Genomic DNA, 23,890 nt, shown 5'->3' on the forward strand with positions numbered 1-23,890 from the left:
GAAGACAGTAATGCTACATCTGAAAATTTTCATAAATTATTTGTTTGAATAGTACCAGCTAAATATTTATTAAATATAAAGATATATATTTATTTTTTTTTTACAAGAACCATTAATTTGATTAACAATCATTTTTTTATTGAGTAAATATTTATTTACAATACTATAAGTAAATGTTTAGTTGGCACTATTCAAATAAATATTTATTAAAATTTAGTATTTTTTTTCAATATATAAATCTCGATATCCGTTTTATATTTTAAAAGGTGCTGTATATTTATTATATATGTGTAAAAATACGCGAATCATATGCCATAATATCCACATAATATGCACTTAACTAATTACATTTTAATAAAGCATACACGGCAATGAGAAAATTAATGTACACATGGAAATGCGATTTATTGCAAATAACATCATGATACTAATTACCAATATATTATACCGATACATTACAGAGATAACCGATTAATCTTTCTGACAAACAATCGATCCTCGCATGATTTTCAGCGACAAGATATAACAGCAGATATCGCGACAACTATAATTTATATTCATTGCAAACATTATACAATGACCGTAAACAGGGGAAATGTACATACCCATAGTTTCACGCGAAACTTTATACATGGATGAGTTTCGGGCGGCTAACAACGTTTGACATGTAACAACGGTACCAACGATCTATGTGTATCAGTAAGAATTTATGATCGCGGCTTTATCGCTTTTCTTGGGAGCAACTCAAACTCCTTGATGGTTTGAATGTATTGGAACTTCATGCTGCCTTTTGAATTTTTCATGATATAAAAAGAAGTATATGTGTGTTCGTGCATGTGTGCGAGTATTATGTCGGAGCGTACGAGAATAGATTGCGCCTAGGTGGATCAGAAGAATTACAACAGGTATATATTTTGCGATTCTATCGTGCAGAGGAATTGTCAATTACAGTTTTACATTCGAGCCTGTGCAAAAAATGTTTTGATGTTACGCGTTTATGTATTTGAATGCATTTACATATTACATTTATAATGCAATATAAAAGATTGATTTAAAATGTAGAATTTCAAATTCCCGAATATTTAATATTTCGCGATATATACATATATATATATGTGTGCTATTACTTTTTCCAATGAAAGTAAGTACCTGATAGGTGAAACGAATGTCAGATTGATGCCAGATTCGCTTCACAGGAAATTACTGGAAATATTCACGGTAGCATATGCAGAAATGGATTTCTTGTACTTTGATCATGCATATGTTAACAAAAAAGCGTATAAAAATATGTTTCTTCTTTAATAAATTAAAAAAGCCTGTTTATAATAAAATAGAAATGTTTAGATATTCGCTACGAGAAATTACGTATAATCTGTTTCCTTTCATCATCAATTTTCTAGGATAATTGAATGAAAGTCTTCACAAATGACTACGTACGACTATCTTATTGTACTTAGACTGGAAGAAATATTACTTCTCAGTATTTGCGAGATCTTGCTGCTTTTCTTCGGCGGAATAACTGCTGTTTGGCGGCCTGAATGTATGGCAGCTTGTCATGATACCGCATGAATTTCCAGCGGTACGCCGCGATCTTACCGATCATTTGCGAGGAATAATATCCGCCGAGAGAATCACGTAGCTGCCAATAGTAGTGTATAAACGGGATGATCGACCGACAGGCCAATTTCTGCGTTCTTTTATTTCTTTTTGCCGTCTTCTTGCTCATCCCGAAATGCTTGTCTTGTGAGGAGACTGTCTGACAGTAAATCATATTCACTGACTGTACTGATACATTATTTAAAAAATGAAAAACTTATTCCGCCGCCTTTCACGAATACACGAATCGAGAATTTATTTCACGAGACAATTTTAATTCTGAGCAACTGTCTTCGATGAGTCTCCGACGATTTTATCAATGAATAATGCGAAGCGAATGAATATTGCGATGGATTGAGAGACAAGCGACAATAAACCTCGATCATCTTTTATTATTTTATTTAATTCTGTTAAGCTTATTTTTTACACACATAATATAGCTTTGCTTTTTAAAATAAATAATTCGTATATTGCTCATTTGCTACAACAACACATGGAAAAAAATGAATAGTCTTATAAGTCTAATAGTAAAACTATTCTGGCTATTTTTGTCGAACTTATACTTACTTGCAAACAAACTTTACTTGGCTAAAAATAAAAAATACCGTAAAAAGATAAAAAGTATGTTACAATTATAATAAATCCATTCAAATGATTTTAAATAAATCATATTTTTCTTAAGATTAAAAGTATGGACAACTCTCAAAACTTTATATTTACACTTGTATTTTTTACTGCGCAGTAAATCTTGTTAGCGCAAAGGCAAAAAATACTCGTTGATAAAATACATTTTATTAAAATGTATGATTAATATGTATATAATGAGATGTATATAATAATTTATAGATTAAGAAATAGTAACAAATTATAGTAGTATAAAATTTACTTTATAATATGGTTGTATGACAATCGTTCATTTATCAGAAAAATAAAGTAACTTTAAATGGCTGTTTGTCCCTATATATATCTGTCAATTCCATAAAATTTACTAGAATTCTAGAGCATATTTACATTTTTCTCCTCAAAAAGCAAAGATTTTCAGAAAATATTTCAAATAATTAAAATTTTGTTATAATAACTTTAAAATGTAATTTTAATATAATTGATTGAAAAACTCAACTAAAAGAACAAAAATATGTTTTTTATGTTCCTTTTTTTTCTTTATATTTATGTTCTCTTTCTGTAAGTAACTAAAAAATAATAATTTTTTAGATATGTCGTTATAATAAAATGAGCAATATATATGCTATATACATGCAAATAAATTAGCAATATATATATATTGTTGTTATGATATATATATACATGTAATCTATACACCTATACAGGATCTAATCTATAATATGTACATCCAATCATGTGTCTAATTATGTCTAATGTACATGTTCAATATTTAACATATTAACATATGTTTAATAGTTTAGTACTTGTTTAATAATAATGATAATATTTGAAGATACACAATACATTCGGATAACGTGTAAAACACAAATATAATACATTGACAAACGTTATATAATAAACTACTTACATGGCGCTACGTGTATCAGGTATATCACGATTGCTCGGAAGACCGTCGGAGGCTTCCTGATTGAATTTATTCCTCGCGTATGGGTCCTCGCCTGCACGTAGACCACCTCTTGAAACGTACCTGTTGCACAAAGAAAATTATTGCCGTTGAATTTCTTGTTATTTTTTCTAAAATCTTCCGTCAAACCTGATATTCAGGTTTATGTATGTTTATCGTGTCGAAATAATCGCGTAAAACGCGACGTCCATCGTAACGAATATAACGGCACGTCAGTTATAATAGCGGATAGCAATGTCGATGAATGACGTGGATAATGAAACATTCCAATGTAATATAGCAATAACACGCGGATATGTCCAAACAATGCGCGATATGTTGCAATTTCTAGTCTGTGAAAAGTTAATGGATCGTTGCAAAAGAGTCCCGAAGATAACAGATAATGTTTGTGTTGAACGTGCGAAATAATTAATGCCAATGTTCCAACTTCGGACAGAAGTCGGAAGTCTCGCTGCAGCCGAATCAATATTACACTCGCAAATGCGTTCTGGAATGTCTAAGAGCGTTCGAGCCGACACTGAAAATACGCTCGCGAGTAAATGATGTTCGAGGTGCATATCGCGGAGCTAATAATAGCGAAGGAAGATCGACGTCCAGACTCACCCCTGTTCGTCAAAGTAATTCCACGTCACTCTCGGATCCGGAGTCGGTGCTGGTAGAAGCTCGGATGACATTACAATGGCCGTACCGTCTGGATCCATGTAGCCGCCGGAATTTCCGCTGGCGGAAAGCGCCAGAGACGCGGGTTCTTTCAGCCGTAAGGCTCTGTTTTCATTCTGCTGAAAGAAAACATTATTTTCAATTAGAACTTGTCACATTCGAATTACTATAGACGTCGCGTAGCTATTAAAAATTACAGTTTAATAGGTTTTTCAGAACTTTCAATAATTCCTAACTGATCTAGAGTTGTTGCATCAACTAATCGTATAATAATCGAATGCGTCTTGAGGGATGCATACTGGAAATTTGCATTCAATAAACGTTCTATAAATAAATTTTCATTAATTTAGGAAATTCCACTCTACGCTCTTCAGATTGTACTATCGATACGTTCGAAATACGGTTAACTATATTTCGCAATATAATACAGTTAGATGCATCTCCATTCTCGTTGAACACATCCTGCCGTCTAAGCAATTTCGAGATCGACGGGACAGGACGACCCTTTGTAACACAACCTCGACTCCTTGCTTGGACCACTTGGCTTCGGCGCAGGAGTGAATTGTAAGGCAAGACGGTCTGCGTATTGACACATCATCGATATATCGCCATATTGATTTCGAGTCGCTATGGAGTTACGAAGGTCTTCGTATCGCAGTTGCATTGTGCCTTTGCCAGTGGATGTGTATTGTAACGTCGCGATATATAGGTCATTGAACTTCGCTCATCAGATTTCCAGGGACGCACCCCGCGCGGATTCGTTCCCTCGCGATACCGGAGATTTTCCGCGACATTTCTGGAGATAACAGCGAACATTTTCACGGGCATGACGCAGGCACGTACGAGACTTGCGGGGTTACGTGAACAAACTTAAAATCGCCCTCGTGTTTCCGGGAGAAAATGTAAACGTGGCGATCGGCAAACCGCTACCGCGGTACACCGACCGCTTTCAGTCGGATTACTTTCGGTCGAACACTCGTAGCTTAACAATGGACGTTTGTAGAATATTCGAATAGACGATAACCAGCTCGCTTGTTATTCAACAAGTTTTTTTTCGAATACACGCTATATTAATTTATTTTTAAACAAAATCTATTGTCTAGAATTTTAATGATATATTGAAAACGTTTCGTGATTGTGCAGTATTCAAAGGACTGAACTGCGCGATTAAACAACGGAGGTTGTCGGATCAATTGTCGAATAGCAGAATGGACGCAGCAGCCGGAGAAGCGGTAAGCGCCTTGAGACCTATAGAGAGTAAGCGTGATAAGTGCGTTTTGCACTAGAACCATTAATGCATTGCATTGTACGCTGAAGCGGGCGAGCAACCGTTAATTTCACCGCGATTCTTCTCCGTCGGAAGCACCTCCCCCGACTACAATCCAAATGGCAGTATTTTCCGCGAGCACGGATCGTTAACCTTACGACGTCGATCTCACGCGCGAAAACATCCAACAAAAGGAGGGCGAATAAAGCGAAGAAGTATAAAACGTTGGGCGTGACAGCCGATGAGGCGCCGCTGAAATGAGGATGAGTTAGAGGGTAGGGAATCTAGCGTATCGAGGCAATGCATCCGTGATGAAATATTAATTCACGGGTCACGGATCGAATTACAACCGGAAGCACACTTGGATGGTCAGTCTGCGGCAAGCTGTTGCATCCGGTTCCACAGCGGTTGAGTCCACGTGACGTCAAAGGTGACCCGCGTGTTGTTGCATAAAACTCGCATGAAGTGTCCTCATATGATCCAGTCTCCAGTCGGGTTTTAAGCGAAAGTGTGAATCAATATTTTCAAATGAATCAATTGTTTTCATTTATATTCTTTTCATCTTTTGTCATGCAATCGAATTCTTAAAAGCAAAAAGAAGATTTTATATATCTAATTAATTTTAATTGACAAGGATTTATATAATCGCGCAATTGCGTAACCGAATTCAATTAACTGTGACTTCAGTTTATATGTTATAGTTATGTAATTATCGCGTCACACCGAAATTGACAAATTCATGCCAGCGACGTATTGGCACTATTAGGATTGCCAGTAATATTGGATTCCGGTAAAGGCAATCTAATAACGTTGTACAGGTTTAACCGTGCATGTAACGTAATACTATAATACTATAAAGACATCCTATTGAGATGATTTAGAATTTAATGTTTTTGGTTTAAAAGTTTGCATTCAATCGGGAAAATCATAATGCAAAATGTTCCTTTTAATATAATGTATGTAGAAGAATGATGCGTATAATTGGATAATTTTTACTCGCAATTACATTTTGATGTGTACATATATTGTATATGTATATTTAAATTAATTACATTCAGTAATTTACAGTTTTTAAATTTAATAATTTGAGTAAAGTATTATTGAATTAACTGAAGGCAAAACTAACTTCTGCGGAATTTCTCGAAAAATAAAAATATTGACATTGCAATTATGTACATACATTGTTCTGCGCACATCTCTTGTTTTATTTTTATGTTATGAAGTGCTCCGATTATACAGTGAACTAGACAGACTTCTACAACTAAGTCTGTGTTATAAACAAAATATCATAAATTTAAAAAATGTATATTTATATATATCGCGAGATTGTTTTTTATTCTCTTTTCCGTATTTTCAGAACGAATTGTTCTTTTGTCTTTACAAGCACAACTGTTAGCGTCGTGGAGGTACTATTTCTTGTTGCGGGACAAAACGATGAACGTGACTCCCATAAAATTCATTGCACATGCACCGATGCAATGATACGCGAAACCGGAAACGCCTTCTGGTGCATAACGGTCGGACAATAGCTATACGCGATCACACGCTTGTCGCAAACAAATTCGCGGTGGAAATATAAAAAAATGATATAGAAACACATAATAAAAAGAAGAAGCGACAAACAGGGCATATCGAATTAAGGCGGATTCGCGGATCGCTGCGGCTTCGAATAATAATTAATTAGACTTGATTTATACCATTTCCCAGTGTAACAACACTACTTGCCGTCGCAGAGTCGCATATAGTTTAACGGTTACTTGATTACTTGGTTCTTTTATATTCTGTCGTCGGGAAATGTACTGCATGCAATGTACATTAAACATTCTCATTTTATTCGGAGGGAATTCTCTGGAGATTAAGAGAGTTTAAGAAGCAGCTTGGAAAGCAACAAGAAGACACTTTCTTCCTCGCCTCTCCGTTAAAGAAACCAAGTTAAAACTTAGCCAGTTAGCATCCGATAATGCTATTTACGCGCGTAATTGCCGCGAAACTTCGTAGCGTCCGTTGTTGATCGACTTACGTCGATTTGCACGCGCGCCCTTTAGAGCTTCTTTAAATATGCATTTGCTAGAGAATGCCATGATTTGCGTACCGCACGTTAATTTGTCATTGTCACGACACTTTCCCAACTTGAGTGCGATGTACTTAGATATAGTTCGCTAAAGTTATGTTCTGAGATCAACAGGCAATTAACGTCGATAACATGATGCTAAGTTTCACGCGTTTTTATCAGTTTGAGATTATCAATCAATTTACGTTGGAATTTTTAATACATAACAATGCAAAGATCTTCTTTATCTTATTTTTCAGCTAATCAATATGTTACAGATTTTGTGCGCGTTACTTCTTCTATTTAAAAATAAAATACAATATGTTATCGATACATTTATCTCTTGTCATTAATTACAAACCGGTCTTTCTCGAAATATTAAGTGCGCAGAAAGGTTTTATCGACATTCGAAGAGAAGGACAACCGCCGATTTTATGTTTGAGTGAGGTAATAGCGAATATGTCATTCCCCATTATTGTTCTGTATTATCTTGCCGAATAACCGAAATCGATCGACGCAATATTGCCAAGGTACGTGATTTCACGATTATTATCGACGAGGGTGGCATTATTAATGCGGTTATTGCCATGGAGCATGTGTACGCTGTAATGTAAGCCAGTTACTGACATATTATTATTAGGCAGCTTTGATATGAGCATATAAATTGATGAAAAGGGCTTCATCACATCGCGAATGATAATCAGGCATAAGCGCAAAGTCACAGAATTATTTATTTATAAATGTTTGATTAATTGCGATTTAGATATGTAATATTTCAATTTATAAATTGTTCTTTGGCGAAGATAATTATATCATTGTGGGAACTACATCATTTTAATTGTAAAATAATTTGAAGAATATGTGACATGTCATGTCATTTTGCACAAATAAAACTAAATCTCTAAAAAGATTTTATGTGTCTTTTGACATCATTTTTGTATGTCTAATATAATTTAATTTCTTAACTTAAAAGTAAAATTTCTGATATTTGTAACTATTTAATATTTGTGTGTAATAATTATATGTTAGCCTATGAATTACAATTATATATTACTGTTATAATTATTACTGTTATGATGTTAGTAATAATAACTGTATGTATAGTTCCATCAATAATTATATAATTGACATTAAAAGATTATAAATTAGAATTATTGTTACCAAACAAAAACAGTTGCAATTATTTTATTTTAATTATGATTTGTATTTTCAAATATACAATATATGTATATATATTTGTTGATAGAATTATACTACATAATCTTTACTATATCATAGCAGTGATAATCATAATTATGGTCAACATATAATTATAGTCACAAATATCAAACACTTTTCTTTCAATTTAGAAAGAGTGATATTTACAAAAATACAAGTAGATAGCTACAAGTTAATTATTAGTGAAGAAAGAACAGTTGTAATATGCAAATGAGCGATGTGAACATCATAAAACGAAGATACATCTTCTTACATTCTTAATTACAGCGTACCATTTTTACATTTCTATTAATCATACTTTAAGTTTTATCATATTTATTATACTATACAATATATAATATAGCTATTGCTCTTCGCTGTTTTGCTATTTATATATTCATATCAAAAAATCGAAGTGCTCGAAGACAGTCTTTTTACAATCTATTATATTTATCGAAGATCAAGATGAAAATTTCAAGAGACAGCAATACATTTCCTCATGGTTACTTTGTTTATAAGAAAAGATAGCTTATATCTCGGCTTATATTATTCACAAGATAGCTTGTCCGATTCGCTTGTCTGATACACTTCATTTCCCGAAAACATTTTAACCGATGCCATTTTCTTTTATGTAATCCTAATATACACTATATCTAATACTATATAAAATAGACGTATTAAAACTAAAAAACGCAAAAAATAGATCATTTCTTATTATAAATAAATAAAATTATTCAAATTTAAAATTACATTTATGCTGTTCAATAATAATAATAATGTAAAATATTATATTATTTCGTCTCTCAATGAAAAAGCTGAATTCGTTATAATTTAATTACAACTTATGTTGTAAATAATATTTTAATAGATATAAATAATTATATTTATTTATAACGCAAAACCTTTTAAATTACGTATATCAGTTTTTGCGCATTATTATTTTGAGATGATATCAGTCGTCTTTGTTTTTCAAGATAAGGAAAATGTTTTATACTACTGATTCAAATGGATCGAATACGGTCGCCTATTTACGTGCAAGGAAGATAAAACTGATAACAAACAGTCCACTCGAAAAAGAAGAAGGTTCTGTCTACGTGCCGTCCACGTGAAAATATGGACTGTAGGAGTTCGACAGCAACTGTTTCTTTCTCAATACACGCCCTATCGTAATTTTGTCAAGGGCGTGGAATTTTCTGCAATTTCCATCTCTGGAGGGGTGCTCGTCGACAGGCATTTCGAATCGACGGAGTGCGAAGAAAAGGAAGGGTGGAGAATAGCAGGACAGCAAGGGAAACGCGGGAATACACGACAGAGAGAACACTGGACCCGTCCGATATGTTTTCGCTGAGTTATGAGTAGATTTGCATATAGAAACTGTCCGTGGCGGCGGAAACGGATTTGCCCGCAAGACAAAGTAGGAGAGATGACACTTGGACACGACTGAACACGACATCGGTATTAAATTTGCGGTGTTGGCCGATCTGAGATCTCGGGATTAAATATTGTTACGTAAAGGATCACGAAGAAAAAGATCTGTTCCCGAATCCTGCAATGACAATTCACTAAATTCTTGGCGTGAATGAAGGAATATAGGCAAGAAGATTGCGTATAGAACTAGACTATCTATTCTCATGTCTGTTAATCTTATTTAGAATATGTAGCTGGATGAAGCTGGTTAAAGTAAGAAAGTTTAATATGGTTGGGAAAGTATTTTAAGAAAGACGGAAACTCGGCAGAAAGAGAGTAGATGTACCGAATACTTGATTATTCTTCTCGGCCAATTTTTAACACGTAATGATAATATCAATCTGAAAATAAGAGACTTGACGCAAACTCGAGATAACGATATGTAAATATGCATTTTGCGAGCGGAGTCTAGTTTTTAACGCGAATTTAACGCAGATCGAATATACGTGTATTTGGTTTTCAGTGAATCAGTCAACGTTATGCGCGTCGGCAATTAAGAAGAGTGTATTAACGTGTGTTATTGTTACAAAGGGTTAATTTTGCAGCAAATTCGACTGGTCCAAATCTAGTTATTCGATGGCTCATTTCAGTCCTTCATGGACCGACTATCCTGTATACACTGAGCTCTTGCGGTTAATGGTCGGCTCATCCCATGTCACCTGTGGCAGTTCGGACGATTGCAGAGTGGACCGTGGGCTTTCACGTAATTTAATGTTTCCGCAGCAATTTACTTGTCATCGTAATGTAGATTTCTGCCTTAATCGAATCTAAGATGCATTTCATTTTGTCGCGTTACATTTTGCCATAAAAAGAATGTATGTTGAAGAAAACAGACGAATATAATTAATCCTCCGCCAAACATGAATTTTAGCTCTTTTATCAACAACAGAGGTCTTCGAAATATAGAAAAAATTGTTTATTGTTCCGGAATATATAAAAATCTGAAAAAATTCTGGTACTTGTCAAAAATTTTAATAATGATTTTTTTATCATCATTGGATTGTATTTTAATTAAGTATTTGTACAGATTTAAATTTATCTACTAAAATTTACATTGAAAATATCGACGGTGCATTTAAAGATCCCATTTGTCGGCGGACGGTTAAATATTTTTTTTTCACTTCAATTTCTTTTTTTCCCTATTTTACAGTTTGAATGTATGTACATTTATCTGTTTCACTCATTGTCAGTTCTACGTAAATATTAATTGAAATACAAAATTTTATGATATACTAAAGGAAAAGTATTTAGTATTTGTGGACTAATTGCATAGTAAAATAATTATAGTTAGAAGCTCTATTTTTATGGTTATTACCATAATGTTATATAGTAATAATAATCACATAACATAGTTCTCTGAAATATGAAAAAAATATACTACAAATTATGATAATTTCAAATATTTAATATAACCAAGATATAAATGTAAATAAAATAAAAATATATAATATATAAAATATATAATAAAATAAATTATGGTAATTGTAACCATTTTTTTTTCTCTTGTTAGTATAGGATAATTTTAATCAAAGCTGTCAACACGTTAATATAATTTTGCACTAACATACGTCATAAACGTCATTTCAGTAAAGATAATCTTCAACGCTTTAATTTTGTACATGTGATATGTAGACTTCGCCGAGTATAAATTACAACTTTACGACTGCATATTCGCAAATGATATTACCGTTTTGCCAATAATCGTAACAACTTCAATATGCTGCTTCGCACGAAAGAATGAATGTAGATAACAATAAAATCGTTGAAAACATGAAATATTGAATTACGGAAGTTATAGCATTTAAATCATAGAGATCGATGGCGCATATATTGCAACATAATCCTTTGTTAATAATAAATTTGTTTGGCATATTGCCGCGCATAACAGAAATTTATTTATAATTATTAGTCCTTCCTCTTCTCCCGCGCGTTTATTTTTTGATACCATCTGCATATTGTACGGATTCCGTAATCAAATTCTCCGTTAAAATTCAAAATCGAGGACCATCGACCGTAAGCAAACTAATAATAAACATTTATTTATAAAATGTATAGCCAGATGAATATTTATTCATTGAATAATTTATACACACACACACAACTTGATATAACTCTTTAAAATAAAAAATTGATGCTACAGCGACACTGATATAAATTTAGTTATTTGATCTACTATATATTTGGTCCAATTATTTCCATTCGTAAATATAATATCTTTCGTGTATTTTAAAAAATAATATCAAAACTGTAGTTAAATTTACTATAAAAAAAAATCAATAAAACGTTAAAGTTCTTATTTTCTGCTTCTTATTTCCTGCAAAAGAAGAAATTTTTCTATGTGTACAATCTAATCGCGCGAGTTTTCTCCATCTTCGAGGGATGCGTAAGTCTATACAGAGTGCCTCAATTCTGGTACACAATACGTCCTCGATCGTGCTCGAGTACACGACGAATGAAGAGAGGATGGAATACGAAGATGGGATGGGGAAGTAAGACGCAAGGAGCTCCGGTAAGACGGGAGGAATTGCTTAATCTTTCATCAATTCCCTTAATTAACTGGCAACAATAGCAGCTGCCTCTTCGATCCTTTCTACGAAAGGAAGGCCGACATTCTGCGGGATGTACTGCCGACAGTGAAATTCGATGTCATGTACAGAAGACTATTTGTTCGTGGAGACTTCGATTATCTTCTGCATTATTTGAAATAAAAGAAATTCTCTTTTCTCTTTCTTTCCCTTTTCTTATTCTTCTTGTGCACCATATTGAGTGAAAAAAGTGTTAGCCATAATAAAGTACATCATTGCTAGTCTTATGAGTCAATTTTAAACTATTTTACAGAAAATTTGATAAAAGCAATAATGATGTCAATAATATTAACTATTTGTACAATTTAATTTTTTTTCTATTTAAAAAATTTGGGGGATACATTACTTATCGTTTATCGACAGCTATGGTGTAGAGTAAACTGAGATTGCGGCGCTCACAAAATTTCTCTCGAAACAAAACCCATTGTGCGCGAGGCAAAGACGAAGAATCCAGTGCGAGCATTAGTGTCCTCGATACCGACTCGATGCCACCAACTGGCAGCGAAAGGGTTGAGTAAACCAGTCCCAATAGATACGGGAACAATAGTAAGAACCCAATGAAATGACTGTCATTTCCACCCTCGGCCTCCTTTGGCCATCGCTAGAAGGCTGAAGCGACCTCGACACTTAACGAAATTCTTATCGATCTTCCTGTTCGCTCGGATGTGAACAACCGTACCGCGATGCGCACCGCGATGGAGAGAAACCGAGGATATAACTTGCTCCATCGTTTCCTTTTATTTTTCGACCTCTCGCTCTCTTTCTCTCTCTATTCGCCTTTCTCTCACACCGTATGAAACTGCACGTAATGGTATCGTGGAATCACGTTTGCTAACTCGCGGTCTGGAACCCTTGAGAAACGGTGAATTTTTTTTCAGACACAACCAGGTCAGCGAAAGATAACTCACAAAGTTCGGCGATTTTTTATCTGCCGCAGCAGCATAAAATGAATTTTTTTTCTGCAGATGATTTCTGCGATGGACGATAAAAAGCTCAAGCCTAAAACATTGCATTTTAATAAAGTTAGACATTTAATTAATGTTTCTTGATGATTCCTTTCGAGTAAGTTCGTTTTAATGAAATATTGGAATATTTCATGATGTATTATATATGTATGAAGTTATTTTTCGTTTATAAATCCGAAAAATCAATTCCGTGCATAATTCAAAAGACGATAAATATAAATTCACACGAAATTATTCAAAATACTTAAGATTTAGTTTCGTCTGTTATAAGTGCGTTCTTATTTATTATGCATTCATGGTCCTAATAAATCGTTTATATAATTATTTTCCTTTTATTTGAGATTTATAAATATATAAATGTATGTTTTAATTAAAGCGTCACTCTTTGATTAAACACAAACTGTCTCTTATAATTTTTACAGTAATTAACCTTCAAAGAACAAGAGTCAGTTTTAAAATTTTACAGCTTTTTATTTTTAGAAAGGCACCGTTTCAGCATTACTATAGTGATTTCCTCGTTCTGTAAAGAATAAGTATATCAATTAAATCCTATTAACTAAACTATGACAAGATCAAGGCTTCATGTATAATATATACAAGAACTATTCCTGATTCTTTATTTAATAATAAAAGGCAGTATCACATTTGATGTTGATTAAAATTTCGCGAAACGTGCACGCACAGTATAGATCCTATTTTTAATATCAGATTCAGATATGCGGATCCAGGTAGAGAGTGCCACTCGTGTAATCCACGTGGTTGCAGTTGCGTCTAGCGTGACCTGTATGCTAAGCTTCACGTCTACAGAACCACATGCATCACGCTGATATAGGAGACATTAATGCCACGTCGTACGAGGTACACGTGCCATCCCGTTTCAAACCGTGCGGTCGTCAACCTGGATTCTTCATCTTTATCTCCGGTAGAATTCCATTTATCTCCGTTACCATGTAGTTTTGCGAAGTGCGCCCGGAATATTTCGTAGCGCGACGACTATCTCATTATCCATGAATGCTCGATGTAACAAGTTACTCATCGACCGTAAAGGATATATTTATGATCTTATGTCATGATAAATTATGTGGTATCTTCCTTTTCGAGATAACAATTTTATGACATGTTTATCGCGAGTTATAATGATACAACGTTCATTTCGTATTTGCATCAATGTCCAGCATCCTTATATCATCTTATATAATGAATTATATTGTATGTTATTACATTATATTGTAGATGAAATATATAAAATTAGACAGTACTTATTAATAAAGTTAAATAATTACTGTGGATCATAAGACTTATTTGTTATTAAATATGTAATAAAAATATTTGCAAAGTAATAATTGAGTGTAAAATCTCAATCTTTTTTCTTAAGTGTGATACATATGTACATAAATCACATGTCAATATAAGAAGAAACGCATTGTATAAAGATAGAAAATGTGAAATACAATACGCATCGATAGCTCATAGCAAGGAACGGCAAGTCGATACCAGACGAAGAGGCGTGAGGAGCTCGAAACCAGAAGAGCTTTTCCGTGTCCTCAGCAGTCCTCTCTAATGTAAATTTACTGTCGGGCTGTTACTCTTAGCAGTTTCTTTCTTGAGGAATGTACTTTTGCATCGCGCGGTGGCCCAATCGCACTTTTTAATCGGCGTGCCGCGTCGTCGCCGTGAAGTATGAGCGTATTTATGAGGTCATAAAGATCGAAGATGAGAGAACAGCCACGGTTGCCAGAAGATATTCATTTTTTTAGCTAAGAAAAAAAAGAGAAAGAGTTTCTCTTCTCTGACGGCCGTCGCTTATCATTGGAATCGTGAATCTGCTGACAAGATCATGAGTCTGCTGATAATATCGTGCTTCCATCATGAGAAGCATATATCGAATAGAAATAAGATACAAATCTTATATATAATGTTCATAAGCGTTGATATTAGACTCACTATAAAGTATTTTAATAATATGTACACACATATATAGATTTGTACATTTAATTAAATAAATAAAAACATATAAACCTATAAATATGCGTGGTATAAAAAATTTTTATGTTAATACTAAAAAAACTGACTATTATAAAAATGGAAATTTTGTTTCTTAAATCAAATCTGTATTAAAAAAAAATAATTAAAAACTTAATTCTATTGTCTGAATTGATGTCTGTTTTCCCAATCACTAAATTCAACTTATTAATTGTTTTCAATTAATTGTACACGCGCATTAAAAAAAATCATTAAGTGAAATGTTTGAACGCAAATTACGTATGGCGTGAAAGTGATGTGTTCTGATGGAAATTGATTTTTACGCCGTGCAGAGACGTGACGCGTTATTTCTCGCATGTTCACGCATGAATCGATAACAGTGTAATTTATCAACGAATGGAAGAGAGTCGTCAAGCGATCGACACACGTTATACTCGATGGCCGCGATAGCGGCGAACGTGTTATGTGTCGATCGCTTTATGACCTTTATGACAGTACACAGTCTGCCAATTCAAGGAAGAAATGTGATGAAAAAAGAAGAAGGTTTATAAAAATTAATAATACGATTTTATGAAAACGCTATGATTATAGGAAAGATTACTTTCTATAAGAAAAATGAAATGTTCTCGCAAGTCTATACTATAAAGATGATTTTTGAAACAGTTGGTATTACTCCTAGTTTCTAATGCATCTTCGATATTAAATTTTATATTATCAATTCTTTTGATTTTATGTATACTACATAAAAAATAATATCCTATTTGTGTGTGTGAATAATTATTTTAAGAATGACACAAACTATGAGACTAAATTTTAGAGATTAATTACTTTACTAAAGAATTATTTTCTTCCAAGTTTTGTAAGTTAACAACATCTTTAATATAAATGATATAGTAAATGTAACATTAATGCATCAAACCTTCTAAAATATAATATTGTTAGAATTGATGTATTTTCTCACATTGAAAATTCTTCTGTAGCACTTGACAAAAATATGTGCATATATCATCTTTCCCTAAAGTTGCGACGCATACAAATTTCTCAGAACGTTTTATTGCTGCAAAGGCAAATGAGGCACAAAAATTTCCCTCACTTAACTATATTTGTTGGACTTGCAATTTACGCTGATTGCAGCGTGTGCTGGTTTGCAACTTTTTTTTCACAACTACCCCAGTCTACGTGAAGACGAATCTTGCGATGCGTGTTCGCATAAAGTCACGCACGAGTCGCACGTCCTGAGAAGCATGGCAAGGATGGGTAAAAGCGATTGCAAGAAAGTGCGACGAGGCGAAGATTAAGAGCACCCATGGGACGAATAAAATGGAGGGGAAAGAAACGGGAGGCTGCAGACGGAAAGGACGTTTCGTCGCGCGTTTCGCTTACATAATATCTCTCGTCGACTTTGAGTTCACCAGAGGAAGAGAGACAGTCTTCTCGACTCCACTTGAGTAGACAGCAGATTCACAACAAGAATAACGGAGTGTAGTGTATTTACAAGTACAGCCATGGTAAAAAATATTAGACACTTTATTACTCATTATTTAAAGTTTACGTTGAAAAATTGATTTATGGCGTTTGCTGTAAAATTATTTTTGTTTCAAGAATCCTTTAAACTTATATATTATATGATGCCGGTAACAAGTAACAATGCAAGTAAAAGAATTTCAGATAAGTGAAAAAAAAAATGCTTGATATTTTTTGCCAAGGCTGTATGCTCCTCAAAGTTTATCTTCGTTATCGATAAGATTAACGAAGCGTCATCATCGATAGCGATCTACAAATGAAGTTCATTATAAGAATTTATCGAAGATTGCCATTCTTTTCAATCATACGCATAATACTTCTATCAGTTTGAAATATCAATATATTTAATAAAAACATTGAATATTTTATAATTTTATATTATATTGAATAAAATATAATAAAAAATAATAAAAACGTCATAAAAAATTATATGCGTGCAGGTGGTTGTAAATATTGATTCGATGATCGCTTCTAAAAAATTTATGCAATGATATATTTATGATGTAAATTTGCGTGTTCGTTCATATGTAAATATACGACAACTATTAGGTGTTGGAATTAATTCGTAGCGTTTTACAAGTGATGGGAAGTACTTTCATTAATGTATTTTTTAATGCTCATGTGAAATAAATAACATTCTTTCATTAAAAAACGCTACGAATTAATTCCAACACCTAATATTTATTCCTCATTTTATTATCTTTTCTACCTCCTACCAATTTACTATAGATGGGAGAATTAAATTTATCCTTTAAGTGAGTTTGTGCGAGGTTAAGGAGATTTCCCTCATTTTCCACTCGGCACAGAAGTATTTTTACATCCTGACGTCGAGTTCCTTTAATTCCAGCTCGAGATTGAATTAATCGAACGGTGGGATTGCCGGAAGTAATAGCTGCGTCGTCGTAGGATTCGTAAAGACCACGTCATGTCGGCTCGATTCGGAATTCGTGAACCAACAGAAGATTTCCACGACGGCGTTTCTAGGCGGAAGTGAATAAGATTCCTGAACGAGGAACAATGCAATTTATTGATGCACGACAGGGAGATTAACGATAAGTTTTCTGAAACGTATTTTGAAAGCAGTCGTTAATCGAATTTGCATTATTCAGTAGCAAAAATATTAAGATACATAACGTTTTAAAAACTATTATGAATACAAAGACATTTGCTGCTTATATCTTAAGCAGTTTTTTAAAATTTCGATTAGATATCCAATTTCCTGTTACTTGAGAAATAATTACATTTTGATTATTACGTTTTCATCAAAATTATCAAGAATAATTTGTATCAATAATTTTGGGAGAGAAAGACATTAACGTGCATTATCCGCAAAAATATTTAGTTAAAAAAACATACGTACATGCGAAAATTATTCAGAAAAAGATTTACATTAAATAGTAAAAGCTTTGTTTTGAATTTATTCTTGATTGAGACTTAAATTGAAAAGAAAGCATTAATTAGCTAGTAAAGAAGATACAATAAAAAGAATTAATAAATACAATCGATATAAGGCAACGTGATTAATTAATACGAGAATATAGTTTTTGCAGTAAAAATGCTTTTTGTTATATTGTTTGTCAGTATAAACTCCGTTGTTTTTAATCGAAATCTAGAATGAGGTCGAACCAATATTATGGTAGAATGGATAATGGGGCACGTTTTTAATTTAAGATGGAAACAATTTTTTCTGTGAAATTTTTACGGCATACGCGTGCAAAGTCGCTGCACATTCCACGAAAAATGATTCTCACAACGCTTGGGAATCGGAGTAGGTATCGCTGCTGGCGTGCTAGTAACCATAACGCTTTTTTTTTTCAATTTACAATTTCATCCCCTCAGTTTTACGGCGGCGTAAAGCGTTCATAAATTTTGCGAGACGTATCCATCGTCCGCTATGACCACTAGCACGATTTTTCCTTCGCGATAAACAACTTCGGTATGAAACACTGGACAAGTAATTAATGACAGGATACGTCGTAAGCTGTAGAGCTGTTGATCTAATTTTAACTTGTCACAGTCGCGTTATCGTACGATGTAATTTGTTGGAAAAGTTACAGAAATGTAGAATACTGCGATAAAAAATATCCACTTTCAGAAAAGTTTTTTCAGCCGACAGCAATGTTTTATGACATATATATATATATAATAATTAGATTCTGTAATTGGAAAAGGAAATGAATTATTCTATTTGCTTGTAGTACGTGCTGGAGTTTCAGTTCTCAATTAAAAGAAAAAATTATATTAACTTTTAAGTAGGTAGGAGATTTAAATAGATGCAAGGTAGAGTGCTCTGAACATCTAAAAAGAATTTTAATTTTACACTTTTACAGTTATATTTTTACTAATATATTATGTTATAGTTAAATTTACTTTATATAGTTATATTCTTATAAAATAGAGGAATGTAAAAATAATGAAAGGCTTCTAGGCATCTAGATAATTTCTTTTTCCTTCTTCTCAGAACAAGGTTTTAAAGAAAAATTATTCTCTTAGAATACTGTGACCATTCTACGCGATTTGCTTAAAGATTCAATAATGTAAAGGAAAAAAATGATTATTCCTCGTATTTTTCTTGAAAGTTAATGTTTTGTTTCCAATGAATTGGTTCCGAATATTAGACAATTTGACGAAATGATAAAAAAATGAAAGAAAACGTTAATGTTAGTTGCGTGACGGAAAGCCATACGGTAGTCACTGAATGATTCGATCGCTCATGCGCTGGAATGCCCGTCATTAGGGTGATAATGGTATGGAACAAGGCGATTTCGTGAGATATTAGCATTCTGAGCTGGCCGAGATTGTCGATCGGTCTAGACGCGAAATGACACCCTGGATTCACCACAAGGACCGCATCGATTGACTCGGCATTTCCCTAAAGATCAATTTCCGATCAATTCATAACGGAAATTATGCGTCATGGATATTACGTAAAGTCACAGCGATATTACTGAAGGCTCGGTGGTGTCATGTCTTGGGTCACAGCGTGAACGAATTTTTAAAGGGAATCCGCTGCTTCAACTGTACGAAGCACGTACTTTATGGTTCACCTTCAAGGAAAGAACAATTTTGTTCAAATATTTAAATATTTAGCTAGATCTGAAAATAATTTTGTCAAAATATTTATATAGGAAATTTAAACGTGATAAGCAATACTGCAAAAAATTTAGATATTGTAACAATCAATTTGAGCGTCATTTTGACTATATTATTTTAATAGTTCAAAATTATTTCTATATCTGTATCTACACTCAGAGAAAAGATTGCTTTGATTTGAAGAAATTTTCTTTGCTGTACGGTTAAAGAAAAAATTTCTTTAATTTGTGAAAAAATTTCTTTGATTTAAACATTATTTTTTTAAATCAAATTTAATTTAAATTCCAAGAAATGACGTTCAAATCATGATTTCTTGGATTTGAACATAATTCCTTTAAATCAAATAAATTTTATTTGATTTTAAAAAATAATTTAAATAAAAAAAATTTTTTCACAAATCAAAGAAATTTTTTCTTTAACCATATAGCAAAGAAAATTTTTTTAAATCGAAGCAACCTTTTCTCTGGCTGTAGCTAATTTTTAGATATTATATTTCAGAAAATTGTTCTTTTTCGTATATTTTAATGTTACTGTGGAAAAACATCAGAAAAAAAATTTTGACATTAAAGAGCTGAAAAAGTAGTAAAGGATAAACAAAAGGACAGACAAAAAAATATTTCGAATAAAACTGAATTATACTAACAGCACTTTGAATTATGTTATTGTTATATTATTATATATCATTCATGTTAAGGAGATTCTCTTTCAAGGAAAGACTTCTATGAAGGCTAATATCGTTCATCGATAGAGATTATCTGATTTATACAGGTGCCATGTACCTAATCCCGAATCGGCGTTCCGAACAACCGGGCCGGTTTATACGTAACGCATCTGTCGCGCTGGATTGGATCCGATTAATTAATTTCCGATAACGATTAAACGCGTTGCGGCAAGGTGTGTTGAAGTATTTGTCAATGTTAAATAGGCACTCACTTATTTAAAGTGACGTTATGTCCGACGAGCAAACGTAGTCTGGTAGTGCCCGATTGTTGTTGGCGTAGGTCAGCTTTAAGCCCTGCACATACGTAGATATGTACGTGCGCTTTCCGGACTAACCAAGGATCACTGGGGGAGGAGATGTAAGACGATTAATTCCGGTGAAATTGAATCGCTGGCGCTAATTCCCAAAAGACTCGTATTCCCGTCGAAAGTACGAGCGAGAGCTTCGAGAAACGTCACGGGCGAGAATCGTATCCGCCATGACTTTCGAAAGTTTGCATGAGCATTAATTTCAGTCGGCCAAATGCCGACTTAATTTCTCCGAACATGAAGCAACTGACTCGCAAGATTGAAATCGGTCAGAATTCAGTTCGAATGATTTTAACTTTCACGAAAAGCGCCAAGAGTAAATAATTATTCTTCGCCACACAGTTATTTTGCTATCTCCTGTATTTCTATTAAACAAATATTAATGTTGAGTCGTAAAGTAAATTTTGAAAACATAAAGTTCAAAGTAACTGTATAATAATAACGTGAGGAAGAGAAGTGTCTCATATGTAATCAAATATAACATTCGCTAACGAGATTCGCGTTCTCTCGTTTCATTAAACATTATCGCGCGTCTTCTCTTAGTTTCAACATGCGTAAACGATATCTCCTGCAGAATCCAGAACTTAATTAAAGTAATCATCGTTGGCTAAACATCCAATGGTTCTACTGCAATGAAATGCCTGCAGTTCACGAATACGCTGAAGTGAACAAAGGAAAACCGTGTATATTTACTCAGAGCACGTAACGGCGATCAAAGAAGACTACCTTTCCAAGAGTTAATAAAAACTATACTTGTAAGAAATTGTACTTGTAAAAAAACTATTAAGGAATAATATAAAACTTATGTATTAGCTGACGGATTCAATATTAATAATCTTTTAACAAGAGATCGACGACGAAGTCATAAAGAAGACGTATGTTCGTAATTTGATCGAGATCAACAAGCGGAATCTACTCGATTCGCCGAGTATCAGAGTCCTTTGAGACTCGCCTTGATTGGCTTTCAGTCCGAGTCTCGGCACGTTACGATATCTCCCAGTTGCAGCTTTCAAACGAACATCCACAAGCGGAGGTTCACGTTTGGCCTTAGGATCGACTCGCGTGATCATGATCAATAGACAGACGTCGAACGTCCTTGTATATGACCGCGTTCAGCAAGCGGGCCGCCGATTGCTCGAAACTTGGAATTGGGACAGACATATTGATATCTGCCGACGAGCAAGCTGCACGCCTACGTGCATAAGCCCGCTGAACTGGCAACCAAATCGTTTCAGCGCATCCGGCGCAGCAACTGCAAGGAGCTGGCCGACATACGCAGAGTGTTCAGAGAGTAAGGAAAGATCCTTTCAGTTTAAGTGACAGTCGTTTAAAAATGGAAAGAATGTTTTGTTAAAGTTATACGTAAAATTTAGCTAGATGCAAGTCTAAAAAGAATTTTGCTTGGACAATCCAAATAATTATGTGAAATACTCAAATTGGTTGCTAGAATGTCAAAACTTCTTGCAGCATTGTCATCAATGTTTAAGCGCTCTACACAATTATTTTAATGCTCAAACAAAATTATTTTTAGATCTATATCTAGCTAAATTTTTAGATACTTCTACAAAATTATTTTTTCCATTTTTTTAAAGACTTCCACTTATAAAATTTATATATCACAGGCAAGCTGCAAAATGTATTTAAATTATTATGAAATATTTGAAGAATTTATTAAAAATTTTAATAAAAGAAATATGTATTCGCTATTATAATCCTTCAACATCTTATACATTCATATCGTCAAATATTTTGTTTAGTATTAAAAAATGTTGAAGACAGTTAATGGAGAAGTCTTTGTCTAATATATTAATAGTTAATGATTACCATTTTGCAGAAAGTTCGACTTCTCCCATTCAGATATTCTATATATGGTATGAAATACAAGGAAGCAACCGGTTGGTAGATCCTAGATATAATCGACTATATATCGAATTGATCGTACATACATTCGCAAATCCGACGCCATTACATTGATGTGCGGGGACTCTGTCATTCGCAAAGTGATACCTCACGTCACGGCCGGTCTTGTCGACGCCTCGTGAGATCGTCAGCAATGCGAGAGCGCGATATCCCGAGGTGCCGAGATACCGTAATGCGGAAGTCCGAGACCATTCCGCGACGTCAGTTATCCGATGTCCCGCGTCTGTAAGATAAGCATGGTAGATTGTTCCGCGGATTTTTCGCGAATAAAATGCTTTTCATGAGATTGCACGGAAGCGACACGACGTGTAATAAAGATGCGTCGATAAATCTGAGTACTTCTGAGGGAGAGAAGTGTACGTCAAAAGTTCACCGATTGTAAATTAGCAAAGATTCGATACAAAGGTGTGTATTTGAAGAGCCTAATAGCGGAATTGAAAATTTACAACATTATCATTAAAATTTATATTTTCAATATTATTTACTGATATATATATTTAAGTAATATATTAAAAAGAATTTTTTTCATTTATAAATTAATGAATAAAGAAAGAAATAAATAAATAAACAAAATCCTTTTATTCTGGTGAAAATATTTTACCTCAAATACATGAAACTTTCGGCTCTTATAACAATAATTAGTTTCAATCATTTTTAATAATTTCAAAGATTAATTAATCCCAAAATAAATAATTTTAATAATTACTGGTTTGTTGGAAATAATTTTATATTCATCTACAAATTATAGATGACTACCATTGTATCCAAAAAAGTTTAAATAATGAAATAAATTTTTTCCTCAAATAATGAAAAATTATTTAATTATGTAGGAGTAGAAGAAACATTAAAAAATCATGAGTGACAGAGCAATCTCTATTTTTTTTTTTTCGTTTTGGTGCACTTTTGAAAGTGGCAGTCAGTTAGATGAGATCTAGCGAGGATGCGAGCAGATGAGTAGGAAGCAGA

General features: G+C 33.5%; 1 protein-coding gene across 3 annotated transcripts in view; it reads right to left on the minus strand.

Annotated features, from left to right (window-relative positions):
- Positions 1 to 23,890, minus strand: part of Pgant2 (polypeptide N-acetylgalactosaminyltransferase 2) — a 210,656-nt gene that overhangs the window by 48,053 nt on the left and 138,713 nt on the right. The window contains exons 2-4 of one of the 3 annotated variants that reach the window (XM_087412906.1): positions 22,951 to 23,147; positions 3,788 to 3,960; positions 3,128 to 3,247 (exon numbers count right to left, since the gene is read on the minus strand). In XM_087412906.1, coding sequence (XP_087269032.1) covers positions 3,128 to 3,247; positions 3,788 to 3,960; positions 22,951 to 23,147 — 490 coding nt within the window. Of the gene's footprint in view, positions 1 to 3,127; positions 3,248 to 3,787; positions 3,964 to 22,950; positions 23,148 to 23,890 lie in introns of all 3 variants that reach the window. The other 2 variants (XM_011063555.2, XM_011063553.2) reach the window with 2 other exon arrangements.

The sequence above is a fragment of the Acromyrmex echinatior genome, chromosome 14, assembly GCF_024713525.1.
Source record: "Acromyrmex echinatior isolate Ae372 chromosome 14, ASM2471352v2, whole genome shotgun sequence".
NCBI lineage: Eukaryota > Metazoa > Arthropoda > Insecta > Hymenoptera > Formicidae > Acromyrmex > Acromyrmex echinatior.